The 27,223-nt window shown below is 33.7% G+C and overlaps 2 protein-coding genes across 7 annotated transcripts; both read left to right on the top strand.

Annotated features, from left to right (window-relative positions):
• Positions 1 to 7,414: 7,414 nt before the first annotated feature.
• LOC126668024 (bifunctional dethiobiotin synthetase/7,8-diamino-pelargonic acid aminotransferase, mitochondrial) lies at positions 7,415 to 16,993 on the top strand. Of its 3 annotated transcripts, none has more exons than XM_056104544.1 (15): positions 7,415 to 8,234; positions 8,320 to 8,490; positions 8,744 to 9,005; positions 9,218 to 9,298; positions 9,924 to 10,044; positions 10,374 to 10,522; positions 12,033 to 12,127; positions 14,217 to 14,332; positions 14,431 to 14,577; positions 14,831 to 14,964; positions 15,069 to 15,200; positions 15,281 to 15,415; positions 15,539 to 15,651; positions 16,140 to 16,342; positions 16,766 to 16,993. In XM_056104544.1, exons 1-14 carry the CDS (start codon positions 7,528 to 7,530, stop codon positions 16,336 to 16,338), a joined length of 2,562 nt encoding a protein of 853 aa, XP_055960519.1. In that variant the 5' UTR covers positions 7,415 to 7,527; the 3' UTR covers positions 16,339 to 16,342; positions 16,766 to 16,993. The 3 variants fall into 3 exon arrangements, with proteins under 3 accessions (XP_055960519.1, XP_055960520.1, XP_050217173.1); XM_056104545.1 differs by having other exon boundaries at positions 16,754 to 16,993; XM_050361216.1 differs by lacking the exon at positions 16,766 to 16,993 and having other exon boundaries at positions 16,140 to 16,532.
• A 1,682-nt stretch (positions 16,994 to 18,675) lies between these two features.
• LOC126667681 (calmodulin-binding protein 60 B-like) lies at positions 18,676 to 26,132 on the top strand. Of its 4 annotated transcripts, none has more exons than XM_050360727.1 (9): positions 18,676 to 18,851; positions 19,003 to 19,137; positions 19,249 to 19,324; positions 20,648 to 20,706; positions 22,681 to 23,174; positions 23,260 to 23,420; positions 23,497 to 23,700; positions 24,738 to 24,975; positions 25,088 to 26,132. In XM_050360727.1, the coding sequence occupies exons 2-9, from the start codon at positions 19,034 to 19,036 to the stop codon at positions 25,669 to 25,671; spliced, it is 1,920 nt and encodes a 639-aa protein (XP_050216684.1). In that variant the 5' UTR covers positions 18,676 to 18,851; positions 19,003 to 19,033; the 3' UTR covers positions 25,672 to 26,132. The 4 variants fall into 4 exon arrangements, with proteins under 4 accessions (XP_050216684.1, XP_050216683.1, XP_050216681.1 ...); XM_050360726.1 differs by having other exon boundaries at positions 18,990 to 19,137; XM_050360724.1 differs by having other exon boundaries at positions 18,676 to 18,857.
• Positions 26,133 to 27,223: the final 1,091 nt, after the last annotated feature.

Raw genomic sequence — 27,223 nt, 5'->3', positions numbered from 1 at the left:
TTGGGATCAGTTGTGGTGATGTGGTCTTTTGGTTACATTGTAAATCCAAATAGTGCACTGCATCTTCCATTGAAACCAAACTCTAATACAAATTTGAAAAATTGAAGAAGAAAGGGTTAATTACATATACCTTTACACGAATTTTCAAAAATAACACGACCTTTAAAACGTGTCAATTCAGGGCATCACCTTTCATTTCTTTTCAAAAACAACATGGACACGTTTTTTGATAAAATTTTGCTGACTTGGACACCCGATGAGAGTGCCACGTGTCACGCCACGTCAGCAAAAATGCCACTAAAATTGTGCCCGTGTTATTTTTGAAAAGAAATGAAAGGTGGTGCCCTGAATTGCCACGTTTTAAAGGTCGTGTTATTTTTGCAATTTCGTGTAAAGGTGGTGATTTTATATGTAATTAACCCAAGAAGAAAAAGAATAAAAATGACATCTTCAATCATTAACCGAACACAATTTCTCTTAGTAGCTCCAATACCCACCTTCACAAACCAAACAAAATCATTAAATTCCGTAAAATTAAGTAGATGAAACTCAGATTTTGTTGTGTCTTCTTTTCGGAAATTCTTAATTTGAACTTTCATTAGAGATGCAGATACATGCAGCTAGGAAAAATGATTGTGGAAGTGGATTCAATAGTTTTTGAATTGGGGAAACATGAAATATCATCTTGGATTTACTTTAGTTTGAGTTTGGGAGTTGTTTTATATGTTCTTAATGTGGCTTGGATTGAAGACTCAACTGATCTCTAGTTTTAACAAATTAATATTTTTTGGTAATTTAAAAAAAAGAGTAAAATATATTAAAATCACAAGTATTATAGACTAAGTACAAGTATTTTAATGTATTTTTTACTTTGTTTTTGGCAAAGTGGCAATGTTTTATGTTCAAACGTCGCAATTTTTTTTCCAAACTCTCATTAACGGAGAATAAGGTACACGTTTTAGGGGCAGGCAAAAAAACCGGTCAAACCGATTAACTCAATTGAAACCGCAAAACCGAACTAGTAAATGTGGTTAACAAGTCGAAGAATTTAGGTTTAGGTTTTGATTTTAAATTTGTATGGTTAATGGTTTAGTTTTGATTTTGGACTCTTAAAAACAACTGTTACCGGTTAACCGGTTATATATATATATATATATATATATATATATATATATATATATATATATATATATATAGTAGATAGTTCACATGAGTAATACCACAATTCACAAATTTTAACTATATTTCTATTAAAAATTAATTTAGTATACATTCTATGTATCTGGAGAGTGGAATTTGGTTGCTATAATAATAATTTTTAATAATTTCCAATTGAGTTGCCTTAACTATTTATAAAAATAGTTTAAATTTGTAATTTTTTTATATATAGTTTGAATTTGTATAACTGTTTTTTGTTTTTTTAGAAAAAATAAATAGAATAAAATATAAAATTTAATTTTTAGACCATATTTAAAACTTAATTTTTTTTTCTAATTTTTCTAACGGTTACGAGGTTAAAAACCGTAAAACTGAAAAACCAAACCATTTTAGGTGGTTAACCGATTTAATGGTTAACCGTACAAAATTTTAGAGTTAGGTTTTTGATTTTAAAAACCGTACTAATATGAACCTATATACAAATTATCCTCATGGATCGGTTAACCGGTATATGCCCACCCCTAACACTTTCTCTATTCCATCTATCAAGTGAGATGCTAACTTTTTTTTTGCCAAAGTTTAGCTTCTTAATTGAATTGGTTAGAAAGTCTTTCCCAGGCATTGGCTAGAAGAGAGCTCCGCTTCCTCCAACACTGACTTCTTAGTCGAGTAGTTCTCTTTCTCCTTAACTTCGGCTTTTTTTATCGAAACTGGCTACTCCTTATGATATGCCACCTCAACCCCTCGATCTAAGAGCATCTGAGAACATCTCCGGCATTGTCGAGGGAAAGTCAGATAACCGGAATGATTGGCCTTCACGCCCATCCCATCGATCGGAACTGGTAACAGAGCTTTCAGCGGATGTAGCAGAGGAGCTCCTACTCTGATATCTCTATGTCGCATATCAGCTGCTCTTACCTAGTACTCTCGCAAAGGAGTTGTTTAATGTAGCAGTAACAATATATAAATCTATATGAAGAAAGGTCATCTCATGAAGATAATGAACCATTCTTAAGCAAGAAAATAAAAGTGGACTTCGCGGCTACTAATTGAGCCATCGAAACACACATTCGTTTAACAAATTAAAATACTAATACGTAAAAATGTGTTAAACGAACGGTAATATAGAATAATAAAATTTAAAATGAAAATTACTTACCGTTAATAGCAATTAAAGTAATATACGTATTACTTTGATTTTGTAGAATATAGAACTGATAGTAGAAGCGTTATACCAATTGATGATGGAGAGAAATAATGCTTGGGAGATCCCAATTTAGAAAGTACATGTCCAAAAAAACAAAAAACACAAACAAAGAAAATATTAGCAATTATAATTTATAAAAGATTATCAATATGTAATATAAACACCTATAAAGGGGAAATAAACAGCCAATTGGGGATGCAATAGAGACAACAAACTACCAACAGCAACTTGATGATAATTGACAATGATATGAAATATCTAATTAAATCAAATTGTTAATTGAAACTTAATAATGAGATCAAATTCAAAGAACAAGTTGATTAATAAAATTCATGTGGCATTGTAGAACAATCAAGAGACAAATTTTTTGATTAGTGAATGACCCATAAAACACAGTTATCCAAGTTTTAAGATTTGTTCAATTTTAAAACACAAAGATAGTAGTTATTTTATGATTCAATTTGATACACTGTATTTAGTATCAGTAATATCATCAAGAGATAATTTTTTAATTTGTTATTATAGTACTGATTGAATTGCAATTGAACAAATATTTAGTAGTATGGTAATTAGATAAGAATTAGAAGAAAAAGTGAGGATTGAAAAATGATCATTTAATCATTCAAAATATGAAAAATGAGAAAAAATAGAACCATTGTTTGACAAAAACAGAAAAACGAGAATTACTGCCATTTTAGAATTAAATAATCATGCAATTCAATAATTATAAAATCAATACTACACAAATATTAATCATCAACATATAAATTAAATTGAAAGAAAAACATATGAAAGTTCTTATTTGTTGACTGAATGTCATTTAGGAATAGAAGAACCTGATTTGACACGAATAGTAATCAATGATTTTGTCCGGTAAGTGACTAAACACAGCAGTGGCCTCCAGCGGTGGTCGTCTCCATGCATAGATGATTTCCGGTTGACTTAATGAAAGGATTCAAATATTAGGTGGTCGCTGCTTTAATCGAACAAAATAGAAACAAATGCTTAGGCTAAACTTGAACCGAGATGCTAACTCGACATATCTAAATAGAAGGACAGTTTAACGGCAAAATCAGATAGAGGACCTTCAAAATAAAAATTGTTAAGTAGAAAGACCGCCGAATGGATTTGGCAAAAAAAATACCAAATTGAAAAAATAATATCGTATTGATGGTTGTTCGATCAATTATCCCATTGAAGAAAAATAGACGAAGTCAAAAAAGTCTTTATGTGAAGAAAACTAGTTGTGATGGTTGTCGCTTCAAAACAAAACGAAATTTTTGTGTGAAAAAGAAGAAATTGTGTTGGCAGTTTTATTGAAGAAGAAAAGACAAAGTCGAAGTCGAAGTCTTTTATATGAAGAAATAAATCTGATGGATGTCATGTCGAAAAAACAAAAGACAAAGTGGAACCTTTTGCATGAAATAAAAAAAAGGGTTAATATCATAAAAATTCATCAACTTTACACGTTTTTTTATTTTAATCACGCAGTTTAAATTTTCTCATTTTCATGCACGAACTACCACTTTTTTTTTTATTTATGCACGGTGCTGAGATGTCACAGTTCCATTAGTGTAATTCGCTGAAATGGAGGTCATTTTACACCAATGAATGAGTGTTACCTCAGCACCGTGCATGAAGTTGAAAAAAATTGGTAGTTCGTGCATAAAAATGAGAAAATTTAAACTGCGTGATTAAAATGAGAAGACGTGTAAAATTCGTGATTTTTTTTTAAATTAACCCATAAAAAAAAGAAATTGTATATTATATTTCATTATTTTGTATTTTAAAAATTGAACCGGCGGCTGATCTAGCATGGCCACTGGTTCCCGTTTCAACCGTTTCGGTCGCCATTTAAATCATTTAAGTAAAATATATAAATAATAAGCCCACATATATATTTAAAAATCAGGCTGAACCATATTAAAGAGGTATTATGTTCTACCATTTAATTAATATGATTCTATATAGGCAACGATACACAATTTTTGCCACGATCCATTTTCATGAATCGTGACCGGCGCTAGGACATGGATAATATAGTACAAACACCTGTAGCTAACCTTTCTTATATCATACAATTAAAATAACCTGCATAATACCAATGCTCGAGGGCAACTGAGACTTCAACCTAATTCTATCAGTTATAATATTCAACATTTAATATAACATGCTTTCCAATATTGAATCGTAAATAAGGCATTTCATAAATCAGCGTAATAATGTAACATGCCAATCGATAAATAATCCAGTCGAACCAATCCGACAAACAACTGTAATAACAATAAAGACGTCTAGTTACTACTGCGGTCTAAGAATAAAATAGTTTTACAGTTTATCAAAATAAATGAAACCTCCGAGAAAAGTAAAGAACGGAGATCAGCAGACTCTCTCAAATCATAACCCTGGAAAATTGGGAAAACAACGGAGTCAGATATACTGAGATGAGTTTATACCACTAATTACATTTATCAAGTGGAAAACCTTTAAAACCGTTTAAAACATTTAATAACGATATTACGAATAATAGTTGGAACCCTAATCCACAATTCTAAATATATTCATAATCCAATAGGCCTGGTCCCGAGAGTTAAACTACACCGAGTTACCACTGACCACACTTTTTACCATATTCAGAGTCCCGAGAGCTGTGCTACACCGAGTTACTTTATTTGGTCCCGAGAGCTATGCTCACATCGAGTTACCACATTTCCATATAAACCTTACCCAGATCATTACCGGTGCGCACGCAGTCCTAATGATGCCCATTAGGTAGCATGTTCCAACTAAGAGCCATAATATAAAAACAGTTTGAAATATACGTACAGTATATATATTTAATATTAAAATAACAATTTACTTAATAAAGCGGTAAATAATAAGTACAAACTCACTGCTTGCTAATCTACATGATAACTGGCAAGCAACTAATCCTGGTTCGCCTCTGAAGCACGAACAGTAGTCGGGTCTAGACAAATAAAATAATTTATTAAAACCGGCCCCTAACTCTAGAGAGTATTAGACACCACATAGGATTAGCACAAATAACACGTCGTAATAACACAGTCCATGACAACACAAAATACACAAAAAGGTAACAACACACAATTAAAACAAGTCTATTGAGTTCTTATTTTAAAATCCAATTTATAAATATTATTTAATAAACTTTAAATAATAAATAATTTCCAAATAGTGGGTTAGCCGAGTTACCAATAACTAACAAGGTAACCTCACTTGTTGGGTGACTCAAGTCTAACCCGACTCAAACGTATATCAAATATAAACCCGAGTTTATATTTATAAAAATAATAAACCAATATAACAGAACTCAATAACTTCGAATTCAAGTAACCCAAGTTACAAACCAAAAACTTACTTAAATAAGTTTTAAAAATATTCAAAGGTTAAAATTGTAATTTAGCCAATATCATGGCAAATTGATATTCGAAATTTAATATACTTATTTTTGTTTATAATTAAAAACAAAATATAAAGTTACTAACCAATAACTTAATTAAATAAATTATAAAAATGTTCAAGGACTAAATTATAATTTAACCAATTTACATGTCAAATCGATATTCGAAGACAATTATAGTTACCCGAGTAATTATATTAGCTTAATTTATAAATAACTATAATTTACAACATATTAATTATAAATTAAAATGAAATCCAATTTATTTGGTAAAGTTAAACTTAGGGGGTTAATTTAATTTGATCAAAACAATTACATGATTAAAATGGTCATTTGACCATCTTCTTGATTCAAAGTAGCAATTCACCTGCCTAAGCCCATCAATCAATTTATAAAACAGTAACCAAATCAAGAATTCAAACTAACTTAAAAGCATGCAACACCAATGTTTCAAATAAAATCTTCATAACTCTTATCAAACCACCTTTAAACCAAATCAAATTCAATATAACCCTGGTATTAACAACACCGAAACTAACTATCATTGAAGCAAATCAAGAATATCAATAACGACGGAACAATCTCAAACCGAGAGCTAAAACGATTTACAACTAACATACTAAGAGATTCATAATCATAAACAATCAAAATCATGGCCAAAAAGGAAAGGAGTTAACGGCAGTAACATCATCATGAAACAGAAAAATCACAAATACGATAAAACAACGGCGATTGAAACGAGGTCGATTACGTACCGTTAAGTAAAAACGAGATAGGGAATCGTAGATACGTGAGTCTAGAATCTTTGAGATCAAACGGAAACAATTTCGATCTAACAACGAGCAAGAACGATTCAATTGACGGAGGTGCCGTTTATAAGTTAAAATAGAAAATTAAGGACAACGAAGAAGAAACGTGAAACTTACCAAGATCAATGAAGAAGAAGAGATGAGGTTGTGTTGTTTATGATCGTCCAAACGCAATGGAGTCGGCTAGGGTTAGCAGTATGTGTTTGGTGAAAGAAAAAGAGAGGAATGTTTATATATAAAGGGCTGTTAGAAACGTGACTTATACAAACTGAAGTAAGTTCTCGAGCGCAAAAACAGAAAGGGTCTCGTTCGAGACCCTTGTGGTCTCGAACGAGACCTGATAAAAATAATAACTATACACATATGACATATAAACTCAATTTTCTTATATTACCTCTATTTAAAATCCACTAATGAAAGTAAATTGCAAGTAGACCCTATATTAAATAGGGGCATGATAAGAAAAGTATGAATTTATTTACAAAAGCCATAAATAATAATTACTTTCTTAAACTGTGTGATTAAGGCAAATTGGATAACTCTATTGGAACAAAGGGAGTAGCATTTTTTTAATTGTTTGGATATATTGGTTTTGTGTGGCGGCGTGTTTATTTGGCAAAACAATAATGACATGAATTGAAGGCTGTATTTGTTATTCTCATCAACAAATCATGACTTACACGCGTCAAGAGAAGTTAACAGAAGAACATCGGATTGATAGATACTCAAAATGAAGGGATTTAATGAAGGAATTATATAGTGTAGGGACCTTTTACGTAAAATAGTTAAAGTGCATGGACACACCATTAGATTAAGCCTTTCAAATTTCCAACCTCCATTCCAACTAACTCCCGCCTCACTCTTCACACTCTCTTCTAGGTAAACTACCAGCCACTACTTTTTAGGTTTCCGCTCCTCCTCCGCCATACACCATGCTCTTCCATCTCCTCCGCCACCGCCACCACCAGCACTGCTTCCGCCGCTTAATTTCCACCACAACCTCACCTTCACCACCATTATCCTTCCCACTCTCTCATCCAGCTTATATAATCTGGGGCTCCAACACATCTCTCGGCAAAACCCTCATCTCCACCGGCCTCGCTTCCTCTTTCCTCCTCTCCTCCGCAACCGCCACTTCACCGCCACGTAAATTCCTCTACCTCAAACCGGTTCAAACCGGTTTCCCGACCGACTCCGACTCAAATTTCCTCTTTACTAAACTCTCCTCTCTCGCCTCTTCCCTTCCCAATCACAATGCACATTCTCTTTACTCCTCCAATTCCGTCCTCAAAGCCTCTCATCCCGCCTCGAAATCCGTAAACGCCAGTCAAATTGAATCTAAATGCGGAATGTATGAGTTGAATTTCCACGAGGAGAAAAAGACCGTGTTCACTAATGTTTATTCGGAGTTAATTTGCAAAACTTTATTTGCCTGGAACGACGCCGTTTCTCCACATTTAGCTGCGGAGAGAGAGAATACAGTTGTGGAGGATTCTGATGTTTTAGAGTGTTTAAAGAATGAGCTGGAGTTATTTAGTAAGATTAAAAATGGATATTTAAATTCCTTTTGTATAATTGAAACTGCCGGTGGTGTTGCTAGTCCTGGTCCTTCTGGTAGTTTGCAGTGTGATTTATACCGGTACGTGATGTTCATGATTGTTCATGATCTTCTCTTGCCACTTTTATGTGTTTATTAATTGTCTCGTGAAATATTGTAATTATAGGCCGTTTCGATTTCCCGGTGTACTTGTGGGAGATGGGAGGCTTGGAGGTATTTCGGGTACAATTTCGGCTTATGAAAGTTTAAAACTTAGAGGTTATGATATTGCTGCTGTTGTTTTTGAAGATCATGGCCTTACAAACGAGGTCCCTCTCTTATCCTATTTGCGCAATAGGTAATGTAATTGTTTTACACGAAAATCGTTTTGAAGCTAAATTTGCTAAATTATTTTGCTTGTTTGTGTTTTATACTTATGTTTGTCTTTGTTCAGATGGTCTGAAAATGCATTCAATTGAATTCTAGTTAGTTACTTTTCATGTTAAAAAAAGCTCTTAGTTGTTAGAATTCAATTCTTTTAACTTAGGGACAAAGATAAAATGACATGTAAAATTGAATTCTTGTCTCATCAGTGGAGTGTTTTCTTGTAGGGTTCCCGTGATTTTATTGCCTCCTGTCCCAAAAGATATGTCAAACGACCTTGTGGAATGGTTTGCTGAGTCTGAAAAAATATTTAATTCGTTAAAGGAAGTAATGTTATCTGATTTTTCAAAGAGAGTACAAAGATTGAATGAAATGCCTAAGAAGGCTAGAGACGTTTTATGGTGGCCATTTACTCAGCATAGACTTATACCAGAAGATTCTATTACTGTTATTGATTCAAGGTGTGGAGAGAATTTTGCAGTCTACAAGGTTCGTAACATACACATTAATTATTTTATGTAGTTTTCAACTTGTATTCAGGCTTATTACATAATACAACATTTTGTCCTTTGAAATTTTCTTTATGTTTAAAGACAAATTTGTAATGCTTCTCTCGATGTTGTTGATTGTGCCTTAAAATCTTATGTAAAATACCCGTCTCTATAACATTCCAAGATAATCTTGTCATGTTCTAATTTCAGGCCCAAGATAATGAGTTCATAACTGAACAATTTGATGGATGTGCTAGTTGGTGGACTCAAGGACCTAATGCCACTCTACAGGTCCATGTTGTTACATGTTGACATTTTCTTTGCACTCTTTATGATTTTCTTTGCTGATATTTTATAGCTTTCCAGAACCAGATTGATACTATTTTACAATCTCGATTGCTATTTATTTTCTATCTTTACTATCTGTTTCGTCTCAATCCCTGTTGTCTTTATAATCTTTTTATTTGATTGATTTAATTAATTATTTTGATCAGGTCTCTTTATGAAATCACGACTAAGATGAAAGTTATTAAAGCTGTCAAGCTGTTAATAGGATGTCCTTTAATGCATGCATTTGTGTAAACTTATTATTGTGTTTATTTCTTAACAACATGTTCTAAAATCTATGAATTTTCAATACCATACCTGTAGACAAACGTTTTTTATTGCTTTCTGAATGTCATAAGAAAATGAGAAAAATATAAAGAGTTCAAGACCCTAGGAAGTATCATACAGGGAGTGTTTCCTTGACAGCTGACAATTTTAATGTTCTTGGATTTTGGCATATCATATTTCCCTCTCTTCTGCATTCAATTTTAGTTGAATTTTCTCCTTACTTCCACAAAGTTCATATATCTGAACTACAGTGACCAATCTGAAGATCTTTAATGTGGTTATTTTGCTTAGGTGGCTTCAGACTGAGCTTGCTAGAGATATGGGTTATGCTGCTGGAAGATTTGGCCATGTAATGTTTCCTGAGAATGTTTATGAGCCAGCTCTAGAATGTGCTGAGCTTTTGCTTGAGGGTGTGGGCAAAGGTTAGTGGATCTTAGTTCAGCCAAATGTCTTAGTATTTGTTCACCCATTTATGAGGAATGATTACCAGAATACATATTATTTAATTCTGCTTAACAGATGAAATCAACAAATGCAAAAGGTGTTGCATATGGTTTAACTATAAATTTATGCTCATTTGATGCTCCCTTTCATTTCTCTTTTCTGTTTTAATGTGCAAAAGTATTTATAATTTCTTCATGGACTATATCCTTTACATTATACTGCAATGTCTCATCATTTCTGGACTGTGTTATATTACTTTTAACCTACGTATGCTAGATGTGAAAGTACATGTTTTCTTCTTGGGCAGGCTGGGCTTCTAGGACATATTTTTCGGATAATGGATCAACAGCTATCGAAATTGCCCTGAAAATGGCATTTCGGAAATTTTCTTCTGATAATGGGTTTGTTTTAGATTATGACAGTAACAATACAGCTGAAAGATCCATCGAGCTAAAGGTTTGCCTCATTCTTTGTATATCAAGCTAAAGAGTTATGTTTAATTGTTTACTTCTTGTTTGCTCTGTACTGTTATAGATCTGGTTTCATAAAGAAAAATGTGCTAGGTTAATTAATTTTATGTAAAACTGTACCAGTCTTTGAAAAATAGAATTTGTTGCTGGATAGTTAGATCCTTATTAATCATTCTAGCGGTAAAATTGATCATGCTGATTTTTCCATTGCCAGAGACGCATGCAAAGAGAGTCCAGCATTAATAAATGGTTTTTGATGGCCAAAATTGTGTCTACTAATTGTATGAGCAAGTGATGGTGGAATGACCATCTAATATTTTTGTAAGCTTAGCTTGTTTCCACTTATGTACTGTGTCTGAAGTATTCATATATGGTTAACTAAGTTACTTTTGGTTAAAAATTTAAAGTCCTTTGAGTGTTATATTGTTAAATTTGGTTGCTTCTTGAAATTCTGTTGACAGTTTCCGTAAACTAAGATTTTGGTAATAATTGTACGTAGTGGTTCTCTTAGGCTGGTGCCTACAAACACGTGACAGCTAGCTAGAAAGGCGATTTGGGCTTAAAATAAAACTGAATTAACAAGAAAAGAAGTTGAATTATTACGATATAAGTAAATAAATATTTCAATTGATTTTCTAATCTGATGAGTTTTTGGTAGGAGAAAGATGCATATATCTTTTGAAATCAATGTATGCTCTTTAAATAAATGGTTCCAAGATAAGTTGGCAATTTACCTTCTACATACTCTCATGCACCTGGAGCTTTCAGGGGGTTTCTTCCATTGTTTTCAAATTTTATTTGACGGCATTACCCTTTTACCTTGCATTTTATGCTCTTATTTTCAGCTGCCCGGCGGTTTTAGATAGAATAGTTTCTCCAATTGGGTTCAGCATTGACATATAGATTAAGGAGAGAAATAATAATAGGTTACAACTGTTACCATTCCAACATCACAGCTCACTGCGACTGTTAAAATTATGAGCAGAACCTGCTGTCGAACAAGGGCACATAGGTGGATATAGTTGACTGTCATAGCTTTTCATTAGGCAATTTTTTTGTAAGATCACTTATTTACTTTAGGTTTTTCTAATGTTAAAATAGCAGACCCAATTAACTTGGGATTAAAGTTATTTGATGTTGATGTTGATATGTAGCAAAGTAATTCGGTTTTAGCAATACGTTTGTTACTTTAAAGTATAAAATTTAACTTGTTCCATAAATGTTATTCCGGTTTTTTTTGACTCATTGTCGAAGTACTAGATTCAAATTTGAACATCCTATTAATCTAGGAAGTAACTATTTGGAACTGTTGGCTTATCTAAGCATTGGACTGGACAATGCCTGGGTTACACCCAGTATTTGTTGGTAAAGTTGCTTGAGTGTTGCCTCTGTATTTTACGGTTTTCCATGATATAATCGAAAGTACATAATTTTCCGTAAATAGAATGAGTTTTTTTTATTGAACTGATGGCAACTTGGACATGGTTGCATTCTAGGTATTAGCATTAAAAGGATCTTATCATGGTGATACATTGGGAGCAATGGAAGCTCAAGCACCATCGCCTTATACTGGCTTCCTTCAGCAACCATGGTATGGATTTTTTTACTTCAAGTTCTAGGAGCATGGTTTTCTTTGTTTGCTAGAGCCAGAAGGTGCAAGCCATTTAAATGTGCAACATTGTCTTGTAAATGTTTGTACTTATGTACTTTGCAATACACAAATGAAGCATCAAAACCCATTAAAGAGGATATGATGCTTGTCACGTCTAAGCTACTGTTACATATATGGACACTTTACTATATCCCAGATATAACAGCCACTACACTTTGAGCATCGCATTCTGACCCTCTCCAAAATCACCCCTGTGGTGGCCGTGACACTTCCATCCCGTGAATTAATTTCGTTTCTTTCAGAATTTCTTTTTTTGTTTCTTGTTTTGTACAACAATTGCTTACTGCTGTTGCACAATGTCATTAGTTCTATGTATTTACTCTGTGTACATACTTGATTGATTACATAAATTCTGTACATAAAAGTTATCTATTAGCAACGGTAAGTAACAGATGCACAAATTGTAATTCAATTAAAATTTGTCAAACTTATTTAATGCATTAGTTATTTAACATTTAGGTCGAATCCCAGAAACTTTATGCGAGTTTCGGTTTACTAGCTAAAATGTGTGCAATATTATTTTTTTAGATAATGTCTGCCTGCTCCATATCTGTAACAAACTATTGTTTCCATGTAAATATTTATTCATTATCATTCCCACTTAGATGGGTCGAAAGATGAAAAGAGTCCAGTTTAGTTGCTAGGAGTAATCAAAGATCTGTTATTTTACTTGGACCAATGAACATTGACTACTCATTCCTAACATGTATTAGCTTGGACATTGTTTTAGCGCTGCATAGAACTTTGGGATAATCAAGTATTGTAGAAAATGGGATGTGGTGCACAATAGTGACCTTTGGCTGAATTCCAAGGGTGGCCATGATAATGTGGTTAAGATTTCTTCCTTTATCTCTTTTAGAAAGGGAGAGAATGTGGCTTTAGCGCAGCTTTGGAATTATGGAAAGATACTTTTTGTTTGTAAGAGATCTTGATGTTATGTGGTATTTTATTTGAACCTCTAGTTGGCCATTAATATTCATGGTTTCCTAGCTGATCACATAACATGCTATTAATGGAAACCATTGTTGCTTGAAATTTTTTTGGCCCTTGGTGATTTTTTTCTGTATCTGCTTCAAAACAGCGTCTATTTACCTACTTTTCTCAAACAACAGTTTTGAAAATTCAAAATAGTTGATGAAAAATTATATTTCTATAAAAGAACTCATCTGAAATTCAATGCCAAACACCCTCTTAACATAATAAGGGTGGGTGAGGTGAGGGGAATGAGGTGGAATAGAGGCGGCGGCATGCACTGGGGATTGCAAATGATGCTGACATCAGATATGGGATCTATATAAAATATTGTCCGTCCTAAACTCTATATTATTTAGGGGTTGCAGTTCTGTCAGTTTGTAATGTACATGAAATGACACACTTTAGTTAGGACTGTCCATCAGTTTACATTGATCGATTCGGTCAAAAATGGCCAAAATCAAATAAATTGGAGCTGTTAAAAAACTGAACTGAAGCAAATTGAATTTACGAGTCATTCTGAGCTGATCTAACTGGAGTAATTTAAAAATGAATATAAATAATTTATGAGTTGTCGGTTTGGTTCAATTCAGTAATTTGGTTTGGGAAATTTTAAATTAGATGAAAATTATTAAATAAATGAAGTTTTATATTCATTAATATATATGTATACAAAATCAATTTGTTTTGGTTTACTTAATTTTTATTTAAAGAATCCGAACTGAACTGAACTAACCAAAATAATCTAGAAAATGAACCAAACCGAACTGAGAAATAGAAATAAACCAGATAGACTCAATTTAGTCAGATTCAATTCAGGTCTCGGTTCCGGCTCACGCTTACTCTTGACTTGGAAATTTATTGGTCTTACACTCTTAGTTGCGAGCTAGGCCTATTAAATATTATGGCTTATGTGCTTTTGTCACAAAGCCATTCAGGAATTTATGCACACTTCAGTTATATATACCTTCAAGTAGTGAGAAAATGATGAAGGACATCAATGGTCAAAACTGATTTATCATTTGTGTTTTCACAGGTACAGTGGAAGAGGTCTTTTCTTGGATCCTCCTACTGTTTTTATGAGCAATAGCATATGGAATCTTTCTTTTCCTGATGGAATGCATTCTGAAAGTGTAACTAACAAAATCATGGGTTTGTGAACATGAAGTTTTCTATTTTTCTTTACTATGGGTTTTAATATTTTTTTCCTACTGCCACTTGCTAAAGGTTCTAGTTTATGATTCTCACAGCATTCAGATCTCGTGATGAAATTTTTGATAAGAGCAGGGACCACTCAGATCTGTATGGGTATTATTCATCTTATATATCACAGCAGTTATACCAATATACAGGATCAGAAGGAAATATCCATATTGGAGCTTTGCTTATAGAACCAGGCAAGGGAGTTGTTATTGTTTGGTGTTACATCTCTAGTTGTTTCTGTCTGTTTTCACTTTGTTCTGTTTATTATCCATAGTTAAGTTTATTTTACGAAAATATTTTCTACAAGGTTACTTGATGGTTCTTTTATCAAATATGTTAGATGATTCAATGCTTAATGTATGGGTTGCTCTAGGCTTGGTTTTGCATTCTCAGGTGACCTTTGTTGATCTTCTGTTTTAATTTCTGGAATCTGGATTCTTGCTGCAGTTATTCAAGGTGCTGGAGGAATGCTTATGATTGATCCACTTTTCCAACGAGCACTTGTAAACGAGTGTCGAAGGAGAAACATCCCAATCATATTTGATGAAGTATTTACTGGTTTCTGGCGACTTGGAGTAGAGGTTGATCATCTTTTTCATCAATTCTCATTCTCATTCATTTTTCCTTTTGATCCTTAAATCTGTGAATTTCACATAATTATGTGAATTCATTGCTCTTTTTACAGAGTGCAATAGAACTACTTGGTTGTCTACCAGATATAGCTTGCTTTGCAAAGCTGATGACTGGTGGGATTATACCCCTTGCTACCACATTGGCCAGTGAAGAAGTTTTTAATTCATTTATCGGAGACTCAAAGGTAGTCTACTGTAACAAATTTACGTCTAGCTTTTAAAAAGCATAAGTAGTACACTAAAGTCTACATGCATATGGTTGTAGCTCAAGGCCCTTTTGCATGGACACTCATATTCTGCTCATGCTATGGGGTGCACAGCAGCTGCTAAATCCATCAAATGGTTCAAGGATCCCAGTACAAACTTTAATATCATTGCTGAACGAAGATTGCTTAGGGAGGTAAGTGGAAAATTTATTGATATTGTGGATGATATCAATAAAATACCCACAAAAGAAGAAAACGACTACTTTTTCCACACTTCATAGTGAGTTATCTATTGATATTGCATGTATTTATTGCAGTTATGGAATGAGGAATTGATACAACAGATCTCATCACATCCTTCTGTTCAAAAAGTTGTGGTTTTGGGAACTCTATTTGCTCTAGAACTAAGAGCAGAAGGGAGTGATGCTGGGTAATGCCCTTTACTTGCTCTCTGTTTTGTCTTTTGGTAATATCATGTACTTGCATAACTTTCATGTTTATGCATTTTAATTTTGGTTGTTCCAACTTTTCTGTTCATCTTGCATGTCATGAACAGCTTCACTGATATAGCGGACTATACTTGATGATGAAAACTAGAATCCCTAAGTTCTGTAGCTAAACTTCTATTAATGATTAATTTATTTTCTTGTTTAATGGTGTGTACGAATGATATGATTCGGTACCAAACTGCAAACACATTAATTTACACGGAACAGTTTAAAAAACTTGCTGTATCTGCCATTTAGGCTCGACAAATGTTTGTCATCTCCACACTTGTTACAACAATGCCTTTTCAAGTCCATAGCATTTACAATCATCAATGGCAATGCTCTATTGTCAGGACTCAAGATTGATAGTAACTTTCTCTCTCAATATTTAATTTCATAAATTCCTGATATGCCAGCTGATATTGTACAGGTATGCATCCCAGTACTCGCGTTCTCTTATTCTGAAACTCCGTGAAGATGGAATTTACATGAGACCTTTGGGGAATGTTATCTATCTTATGTGTGGACCCTGCACGGCTCCTGAAACCTGCAGTCAACTCTTAATCAAACTTCAAAGGAGACTCGAGGAGTTCGAGCAAATTAAAGAGGAGCCAGCATCCCATTACTGATCAAGTAATTTTCTGTTACTTTTTTTTTTTCCAGCAAAGGGAACTGTGTATTGTGAGCTTTGCTTTTGAATGTTAAATATGTAATCTTGCTTTTAGTTCATTTAGTGGCTTAGGAAGGTTTATAACATAAATGTTTGAAATACTTAATAGTTGATGAAAGATGATTAATTTCAGGCTATATGCAGATTTTATTATTCCTGTTAGCAATGGGGGCGGGCTTCAAAAAGTTTTCTTGTTTTGTTTAATTTATATAATATCTCACAAAATTTATTGAATTATTCTAATGTAAATATTTAACTGTGGTTTTTCTTCAGATTTTTTTTTTTATCTGAACTGTTAGATTAATGTCCAACTTCTTTCCACCTTTAAATCTGGCCTCCAATTGATAAATTGCTCATGAGTTCTTTTTATCAAGTTGTTTTTGCAGTTCACATTCAAATTAGGCATCTTTAGTTCGAGTTGGCCATGGGCTGGTTCGGCCCGTGAACACACCCGGTCAAACCCTAAACCTGACCAAAACCGTCCTGCAACTGTGGGATTGTCGGTTCCGAGTCGATCCCAAATTCCTTGAACTGTGAACTGCCATTTCTAGGAGTTTTTTTTGCACCTACCAGGGGATAAAAGTTCTGTAAAATTACTGCCAACTAAGGGTTTTGCTTTGCTTGGAATTTTTTGTTCTTTCAAGTTTTTTTTTTTTTTTTCCAAAGGTAAATCATTGATGAAGATTACAAAACAAAGATGAAAGTCATATCACAAGAATTTTTTATATGAAATTTTAAATCAATTTTGTTCAACTGGCCGGAACCATAAATTGGAACCAGCTGGTTTCAGTTTCCCTTGAATCATGATCCATTCCAAGACGGTTCAGGTTAGGAACCCACGGCATGTCTACTTGTATCTTTAGTCATAGTGGGTACTTGTTTAAAATTTTAGATTTCTTCTGGCAAGATTATCTTAATATCTTTAATTAGACCCTGTCCCAACTTGAACTTTTATAGTATGTAAAATCAAAACACTGACATAACTTTTTCATTAGTTTAAAATAGCCGGCATATTTAAATTAGTATTTATTTCAAGCATAATTGAAGTTCAGATTTGTCACAAATTAAGTGCGTGGTGCATGTATGTGTGTCTGTCTTTCAACTGCGAGCCCTTAAAACTATTTTTTGGAATATTATTTTTATTTTAATGTTTTGGCTGCTGTCACAATTTTCACAATATTTTTGTTAATTTTAACTTTTTTAATTTTCTTTACTGTCAATATTGTTAAATAGTTTAAAATTTTAAAACAAAGTAATAGTATTATTTCTAAAAGTTTATTTTTAGAGTTATATTTTTATCTAGTAGTAATTTTTTTGGTATGATTTAGAGGTTACTTAAAAAGGGACACGAGGGAATAATCAGGTGACGTCTACGTGATGATCAACAAATATGACATCATAAAACTAAATAAAAAAAACAAACAGCTGACATGCCAAGAAAAACTAATAAAAAGATCCATTTACTCAAAATGGACGGCCAATAATGGAGAATGGTTAATAAAGTTGAAGAAGGGTCAGTATCATGGTCACAAGAAGAAAAGTCAACAGGATTGACATAGATTATATGAAGACTCACAGTAAGCCATGAAGTACGTGATCATTCTCTCCACTTATCATCCTAGATATATACACTCATACAGACACAGCGTCGCCAGAGAAGACCAATCCAAATTTTTGTATTTTACTTTTTCTTCTCTACTTTTATTTAAAATAAAGTATATTTTCTAAACGCCAATGTCGTAAAAAAACCAAACTTTTTACAAAAATTTCATAAAAATTCTAATTTTTTAATTTTGTCGATTTTAACCAAAAACTGATTATTTGGTTTATAAAAGTCCTGACCTTTCAATTTTGTAGATTTTAGCCAAAAATGGATTATTAGATTTCACAAAAGTCCTGACCTTTCAATATATGTGGACGCCACATAGGCAAATTGAAATCAAATTGAGAGTTTGCCACAATTGAAACCAAATAATCTATTCAAAATCGACAAAATTGAAAGGTCAAGAATTTTATGAAATTTTTATGCAAATTTTGGCCTTTTAACGATATTTGGTCTTTTCTAAACAAAAAAAGTAGATATATATTAAATTCTAAAAATTTGAACAGTTCAGTAAAATTTTCAAATAGATACGTACAAAGAAAATATAGGAGTACAATATAAGATATTGTTGCTGTAATTAAAAAAACATGTTTTTATCGGTCTACTATAATTCAAAGGCAAAATAACTTTAAAGTCCAAATCTTTATGTTGCAATTAATGTTTTAATTTGAAAATAAGTTTGTTATTAAGTATATTGAAACAGAGAAAAAAATACTTCATCTCGACAAAGAGCGTCGACGAAAAAGAGTAATAAGCAAATAAATTGCTTTATTATCTCTTTCACCAAACATTACAAGTCTTCTCTTTGCTGCTTCTCTCTTTAAGTTTCTGTCAATTCAATCCAAGAAAATTTATCAGTTATATTACCGGTAAAGGTAACCTCCGTTTTACTTGTTTACTTTTTCTTGATTTTTGTTTCTGAATTGATTACTTACTACTTAATTGCGTTTGAGCTGAATTTTGTGGGATCTGTAGTTAAAGAGTGTTGGTTTCCTTTTATGTTGAAGTAAAATTGTGCAGATCTGAAAAGTTAGGGTTTGTGGCGGACAAAATGCAAACAAGGTATATGGAGAGGACTAATAGTATGGCTAGAGGTAAACGAGCTTTAGAAGGTGAAGAAGACCAACCTGAGCGTAAACGGCCTGCTTTAGCTAGGTAATTCTTTCTGTCGCTTTGTTTTCAACTTTGCATTATTTCTTTCTAACTTTCCACTCTCTCTCTACAACTACACCTCAAACTTACTTTCTTGTTTCAAAATTCATGCAGTGTCATTGTAGAAGCTCTGAAGGTGGACAGTCTTCAGAAGCTCTGCTCGTCTTTGGAACCTATCCTGCGCAGAGTTGTAAGAACAGTTCTCTGCTTATTTACTTTAATGCTCTACAAACTGTTCAGAAATGATTTATACACAATCATATTTCTTGTGAATTGGATAATTTCAGTTTCGGATTTGGCTTTGATTTGTGGGAAGTTGCGATAAATTCTTAGCTTGAGACTCAATTCCTAGGAATCAATATTTGGATGGCATGACATGTTGTTGAGCTTAAGTGCATCACCTGCACTCACTGCTTCATATTTAGAAGGAGAGGTCACAATAAATAAACAGAGCAAATGATGAATTCTCTCATTAAGCAACTTGATAGTGAATGGCTTCAATGGGGTAGTTGAAGTTGAGAATCTAGTGCTCTAATGGACCAACAATCCACACAGGAGGGGGCCTGTCAACTTAACAGCGTTATATCTCGACTTACAAAGTCGCGTCATTGAAATACCGTCTCCCAAGAAGATGAAAAGAAAATTATTTTCAACTTATTTGTACTATGATAGTTGTTTTGGTTACTTTGCTCCCCCTAAATTGACTTTTTCTGCATCCTTTCCCTCCTCTGAAATTACCAGTTTAATATGCACCCATCCCAGACACTGAGGTTAGAGGTGATGTAGGACAGCTTGGGGTAAACTATCCTACGGGTATATTTGCAGAAGCTAGTGGTTTGATAGGATAAAATCTATGATTGAACATGAGCACTCAAATCTGAATTATAAGGAAAAAAACAAAGAAAAAGTAGATTTTTCTTTAAGAATCAACACTTAAAAAGACTTAGGCAATCACACCTAAAGGGGTCCAAGGTAATCTCAGCTTAGGGTTTGTTACCTTTGGGTTAATTGAATCAACAGTATTCAAGTAGCATAATGCTGAAAGTTTATTGGTTTTCTCTCTTTGAAAATAATACAAGACTAAGTATTTAAAGACTAAACAAATTGTAATACTACTAGAATTAGTAATCCTAAGCTAGAAAAATTATAAATCAGTTAAGACTCCTAAAATACTATTCCAGCAAAGCTAAAAGATACAGAAATACCCTTTGGGTGTTAAAAATTGTATATAATAGATTAAAATTCTAATATATTTTCCCGGACTCCTTGCTTGTTTACATTAAGAGGCTATTGCGATTATCTTATATTGAGGTGCACATTTAATTTCATTAACAGTAAACGATATCAATAGTATATCCTGTTGGTTAAAAAAAGAAGAGTGGGGATTCTTCTTTTAAATAGTCGAGAGAAGTTTTTTCTTCTAAATCAAAACACACATTGATTAAACCATTCCCTTTTTTAGTGGTTAAAAGTAGCTTGTCTCATTTGGCTTCTTTTTGAGTTACTGCATCAGGTAAGCGAGGAAGTAGAACGTGCATTGGCAAAGATGGCCCCTCCTAGACTTAATGGAAGGTGAAATGCTTGATCTTTTTTTTAATACATGAGTTGTTTTTCATGGGTTTTAGTTACAAGTGTTTGATGGTTGCACTGATGCATGTTGACATGTATAAGTTTCACTAATTTTATAATTATGGATTGTAAAGTCAACTGCAGGAGTACTGAGACGTGATATGTCAAATGTCCACAGAAAAAGAAAATCACTTAACTTGGCCATTTGCCTAGCAGCTCCATGGCTGTTGCAAATTATGTAGGACGCTGAAATTCTAGGATTGTATCCCACGTCAGCAGCTCCTTTACTTCCCTGGGTTAATGATAACCCTGGGTGTGCAATTCCTCTACGGTGAAGGAGTTGTACTTGATTTAAAATGGAAGTCGGGTGAGGCAGTAGCTACTTTCTTTTGTAGCCTATGCTCAATGGATCAACAAAATTGGAATTTCATAGAAGAGTCGCAGATTAGGTAGAAAATTAGTAATTAACACCTTGGTAGGGTATGTAAATAAGCTGCAGCAGCATAACCATAAAAGAGATCCCATATTGAACTGCTTGTTCAATGTGCTCTTTTGGTTGCTTCCCCCGTTCTTCAATGAGCTTGTGGAGTGTGGACAACTTGTGAAGTTTGTTCAATTTTTAAGACCGGCTCTTGTAAGAACCTTTTGAGTATTGGTAGATTTAAAGCTGTGACCACTAGGATTTGAAGAAATTCTTTGAAGCAACTTCTGCATACTAGCTTTCGATAAAGCTATTTCACATTGTCATTTTGTAAAGCTCCTTTCATTATTTGTCTGCACAAAATAATCCAGTGTGTGACACAATGGCACCATTACTGTGGAAATCTAGTAACAAATTTCATCTTGAAGTTATGATATCAAACTGATGTAGGATGCATTTATATAGTTATTTCTATGTATCTTTTAGCAAAAATCAGCAGAAGCAGTTTTTTCAAAAGTAGAATCTCAGGTCTACAAATTAAGAGAAACCAAAAAAAAAAAATAGAAATTTCTTCTAAAAATCACACTTTAGGCAATCACATCTCAAAGGTCCGAGGCAATCACACCTAGGATTTTGGATATATTGATTGAATGAATTTCAAGTATTATAATGCTAAAATTTTAGTAATTCTCAATTCTTGGACAATAAACATTACAAGGCTGGGTGTTTTATAGACTTATAAGAAACATTAACTATGGGAATTAGGAATCTTAAATTATGATAACATAAACTAATTCTAAGTAAGAAACAAATAGATTTTTTATTTATGAAGCAATACTTAATAATTAGGAATTAGGATAGATACTTAGTATAAATGCTTCCATAATAATTGCTAGTATTACTTGCAATATTGATGTATTGTTATAATTGTAGCTCAGTTTCAAAATTGATTGATGTCTTTGCCCTTTTTAGGTCTTTGTAGTTGGGAAATCAACAACTGAAGTGCTTTCAGCAACAAGTTGCTAATTTGCGATTCTAGAATTATGTTTTGTTTCGAATTTTTGGACCCCAGTTTGATTGGTTCTGATAGCTCCTATGACCAGACCTACTTGTGTATACATTATGTCATTTAGTAATTATACAAGCTTTATCCCCTCGGATATTATTGTCTTTATGAGGATACGATAGCAAAACACAAACATATCTAGTACATGGGATAATTATTTTGGTATATGGATGAGTTTCTCTAACATGGTTCTTCATCTTTTTTCTGTCGATTACTTAATGATAATGTGGACAATCAGTTAATGCGTATCTTCTGCAGTTTTTAAAAGTAAATTTTTATATGAATGTGAAACTAGCGAAGGAGTTTAAATGTTTTCTTGGAACTTTTGTTTTGTTCTCTTGATTTGTAACATCTGAGTATTCTCACTAAACTGACATATCCTTCGGGGTGCTTTTGCTTGATTTTCAGTTTATTGACAACTAATTTTGGTGCTACCGTAGATGTGTATTTCTTGGTACCTGTGACTTATTGATAACATGTCTAATTTTAGGGCTTCTCCAAAACGGATTGAAGGTCCAGATGGAAGAAACTTACAGTTGCACTTTAGATCAAGGTTGTCTCTTCCTCTTTTCACTGGAGGAAAAGTAGAGGGGGAGCAGGGTGCCGCAATCCACATTGTTCTGATTGATGCTAATACTGGTCATGTTGTAACTTCTGGTCCTGAAGCCTTTGTAAAGCTAGATATTGTGGTGCTTGAAGGCGATTTCAACAATGAAGATGATGAAGGCTGGACCCAAGAAGAGTTTGAAACCCATGTTGTTAAAGAAAGGGAAGGAAAGCGACCACTGTTGACTGGGGACTTGCAAGTCATCCTTAAGGAAGGGGTAGGAAGTCTGGGGGATCTTACTTTCACAGATAACTCAAGCTGGATAAGGAGCCGGAAGTTTAGGATGGGATTGAAGGTTGCCTCTGGATTTTGTGAGGGTATACGCATTCGTGAGGCAAAGACAGAAGCGTTCACTGTCAAAGATCACAGAGGAGAATGTAAATTCAGTCATGCTTTTATTTATTTTTACTGTCCTTTTATAATTTTTGGCATTTATTTAATTACACATTATTTTTCTAACAGTATACAAAAAGCACTATCCACCTGCATTAAATGATGACGTATGGAGATTGGAAAAAATTGGCAAGGATGGCTCATTTCATAAGAAGCTAAATAATAAAGGAATTTTCACAGTTGAAGACTTCTTACGTCTTCTGGTCAGGGATGCTCAAAACTTACGAAATGTGAGTTAGATTTGGTTCTTGATGTAAGATGGGACTATCCTTTAATATATCTTCTAATACCCTTTTTATGATGTAGATTCTGGGGTCTGGTATGTCGAACAAAATGTGGGAAGCTCTTGTAGAGCATGCAAAGACTTGTGCCCTAAGCGGGAAGCTTTATGTCTATTATCCTGAAGATTCAAGGAATGTTGGTGTTGTCTTTAATAACATCTATGAGCTAAATGGCCTTATTTCTGGGGAACAATACTATTCAGCCGGTTCTCTGTCTGACGAGCAAAAGGTTGGTTTTATGCATATATTGTGTATGTGTAATTTGAAGGACAATTAATCTACTCACCTGCTGCCTGCAGTTGTTAACATGGCAGCAGGTATGTACAAAAATGAATATTATGGACCACCTAGGAGCTCTAACTCGATTTTCTCCCTGCAAAAAAGGGAAAATAATAATAATTTGTGCTCTCTGAATATGAAAGTGGATTCACTTGTTATTTCCTATATTTCTGTTCTTCCTTTCTAAGTTTACAAAATTTCCGTAGTTTCACTGTTCAATTTGAAACAAGCTCAGCTAGTCAATGATAGATGAGTAGGAACAACTAAATGCCAAAAGACTATTAGTTAATAAAGATATTATTTTTCACAAGAAAAAAATGTAGCACTTCTTAGAAATCCCAGGACCCTTATTATGCTTTATGCAAAATATATTTAGCTGGTTATGGTATTTGTCTTGCACCCCAGGCTTCTTGCTTTGAAGCTAATCTTGTTATTCTAGTAGATGCAAATTTTTTGTAAAGTAAAACTGGAAGGTCGATGACTTGACCTCTTTTATGTATTTATTTTAGAGCAAAGTACTCTAAGCACCCCCCCCCCCCCCCCCCACCCCCACCCCACCCACCACACATATGTCGTAATTCACAGTTTGGTATCTTTTGAAAATCAAACAACTTGGTACCTCACTTTCAATTCCTTTAACAATTAGGGCTTATGTTAGTTTCGTTAATAATTTAGTATTTACTTTCAAATGATTTGATACCTCACTTTCAATTATATTAACGATTTGGTACCTCATTTTCAATAATGATAACGATTTGGTACCTCATTTTCAAATGATTTGCTACCTCGTTTTTAATTCCATTAACGATTTGGTACCCAGATTTAACAGAAGGTTGTAATTGTTTGCAAAATTAAAAGTAAGGTACCAAATCGTTTGACTTTCAAATAAGAGGTACCAAACTGTGAATTATGACATATGTGGGACCTCAGAGGAATTTGCTCTATATTTTATGACACAACTTCATGCATTGTAATATATATTTGTAGGTATATGTGGATACATTGGTGAAAAAAGCATATGAGAACTGGAATCAGGTGGTAGAATATGATGGCAAGTCTCTTATGAACTTCAAGCAAAGTAAGAGGTCAAATACTTATCGAAATGAAATTCAGATAGGCCAACTGGGTTACTCTCATGCTTTAGACCATCAAATGCAAATACCACGCTTACCAGCTTCGGTTACTGATGAGCAGGCTTCTGTGCATTCGGGTGTCCATGTTGGAGGTTTGTCCTTATTTTGTCTGCTTTGATAATCAATAACAAGTGCTACTTGACAGGCCTATATATGTCGTCTGCTGTGTTGTCCCTTCTCATTGGGTTTTCTTGTCTGCATCAGTGTACAACGATAGTATGGGAACAGGATTCTCGTCTCAGCCCCAGTTTATGAATCCAAATTCACGTCCGCAGTACGACAACACCTCATTCTTGGCACATGAACCTTTGATCAATAACTCTCACCCGACTCAAAGTACGAGAAATGATAGCAGTGTTGGCCTAGCTCTTGGTCCTCCCCAGTCATCTAGCTCAGGTTTTCAAGCTCTTGGCTCTTCGATGCAGCCATCCAATGTCAATCCTTTTGATGACTGGACCAACAACCGGGATAAGGGAGTTGATGATTACTTTAATGAGGAAGAAATTCGTCTCCGAAGTCATGAGATGCTTGAGAATGAAGATATGCAACACTTGCTTCGCCTCTTTAGTATGGGGGGTCATGCCTCAGTTAATATGCCTGAAGACGGGTTTTCATTCCCTAATTTTATGGCATCACCAATGCCAAACTACGATGAGGGCGGTGCGCGTCCTGGGAAAGCTGTTGTGGGGTGGTTGAAAATCAAGGCTGCAATGAGATGGGGATTCTTTATTAGGAAGAAAGCAGCTGAAAGGCGGGCACAACTCGTCGAATTGGATGATGAAGAGTAGGAGTTAGGTAAGTCGTTGCTGTCAAGACTATTTGCTAGTATCAAAGTGAGAGAGTGAAAGATGCCAAAAGTCTTCTTTTAACGCAGCAATGTATATGAGGTTTTACAACTGCATGAAACTGCTGGTTTTGAAGTCTCAAAGACCTCTCTCGACGGTTTCCGGGCATTCAGGTATCAGAGAATTTCTTGTTGTACATAATGTACAGTTTGTTGTTTCTTTTGCCACTCTTATTGCTTAGCAAGAAGCTTCTCTGATTACAACTTTTATCATCATTGGGTGTATTATATAAATACATTAAAGATTCTTAAGGGGGTGAGTTTATTTTCAGCTAATGGCCCTCTTCTTCTTCTTCTCGTTTGACTGATTAGGGGAACCTTTTTCCAATAATAGGTATGGCTTTATCTCTTGTATTAGTCATGTTTGCAGTACCCTTAATAGCATAAATTTTTTTCTTTGTTTTAGTTGAACATGCTTCTACCTGACCCATTCATTTTTGACTGCCAGTTACTCTGCTAGTCAGTTATGGAGCTGTTATTTTTGTTGTGTGAATCAAATATGTAAAAGCGCTCAAGAATCTGTTGGTTGATTTTTTTTTTTGCTTTGGAACTTGTGTTTTCCTTGCCAAATGGCTAACAACTTAGAAGTCATATGTGATGTGGTAGGGGTGAGCTATCGGTGGGATCGGTCATTAACTCATGGTTTACTTTAAACGGATTGTTTTAAAAAGTTGAACTGAATCAAACTGGAAAGACCGGTTTGATTTGGTTAAAATCGACCATTATTATATATATTTTGTTGAGAAAATGACACAAATGTTTATTGTCAATAAAATGATAGTCAACATATTAAATTGTCAAAATTAAAAATTCGTATTAAAATTACAAAACACATTAAAATTAATAATTTGTAAAGCAATTAAATCTGCTAGTAACTTATTCATTATCACTCTCTATGATCTATAATTTTGTCACTTTTGAAGTTTTTTTTTAAACCATAACATTCTGTCACTTTATACAATTAAGAAAGTATTTGTCACTATTTTTTCACGTTGATCTATACTAATAAATAATGTAGTGAAATTAAAAAGATTAATCAAATATAAAAATAATTACAATTAATATGATTATGAATATATATAGATTAAGACATATTTTTTTAATCTATACGATAAATGTTAGAGGAAGTGCAAGAAGCTAGGCTGGATTGTGTTTTTTCATTATAAAAAAAATGCGTGTTGTCTCGAACGGCGCATCTTCTTGCGGTTGAAATTCATCAACCTTCTACTTCCAATAACAAAGCATGGGTCGCAGAAGAACTTCAATTCAATGATCTACAATTACTGCACAGACGCCAAAAGATTCCCCCAACACAGAATGCAATTTGTCCTCAAGATTAAATTACTTATTTGATTCTATTCTTTGTGATCCGCAACTCTTGTATGTAACTGTGTTAATGTATTCCATCAAAGTCCTACCAACAAATTAATGTCCCACTTTATTTTGTTTCTATGAATAGATTCAATTCTTTTAGTTTTAGATTTAAATTGTCCATT

This window comes from Mercurialis annua, linkage group LG2, assembly GCF_937616625.2.
Source record: "Mercurialis annua linkage group LG2, ddMerAnnu1.2, whole genome shotgun sequence".
NCBI classification, from domain to species: Eukaryota; Viridiplantae; Streptophyta; class Magnoliopsida; order Malpighiales; family Euphorbiaceae; genus Mercurialis; species Mercurialis annua.
Note: the sequence above shows the minus strand (reverse complement) of the source record. Positions and strands in the feature narration are given on the sequence as shown.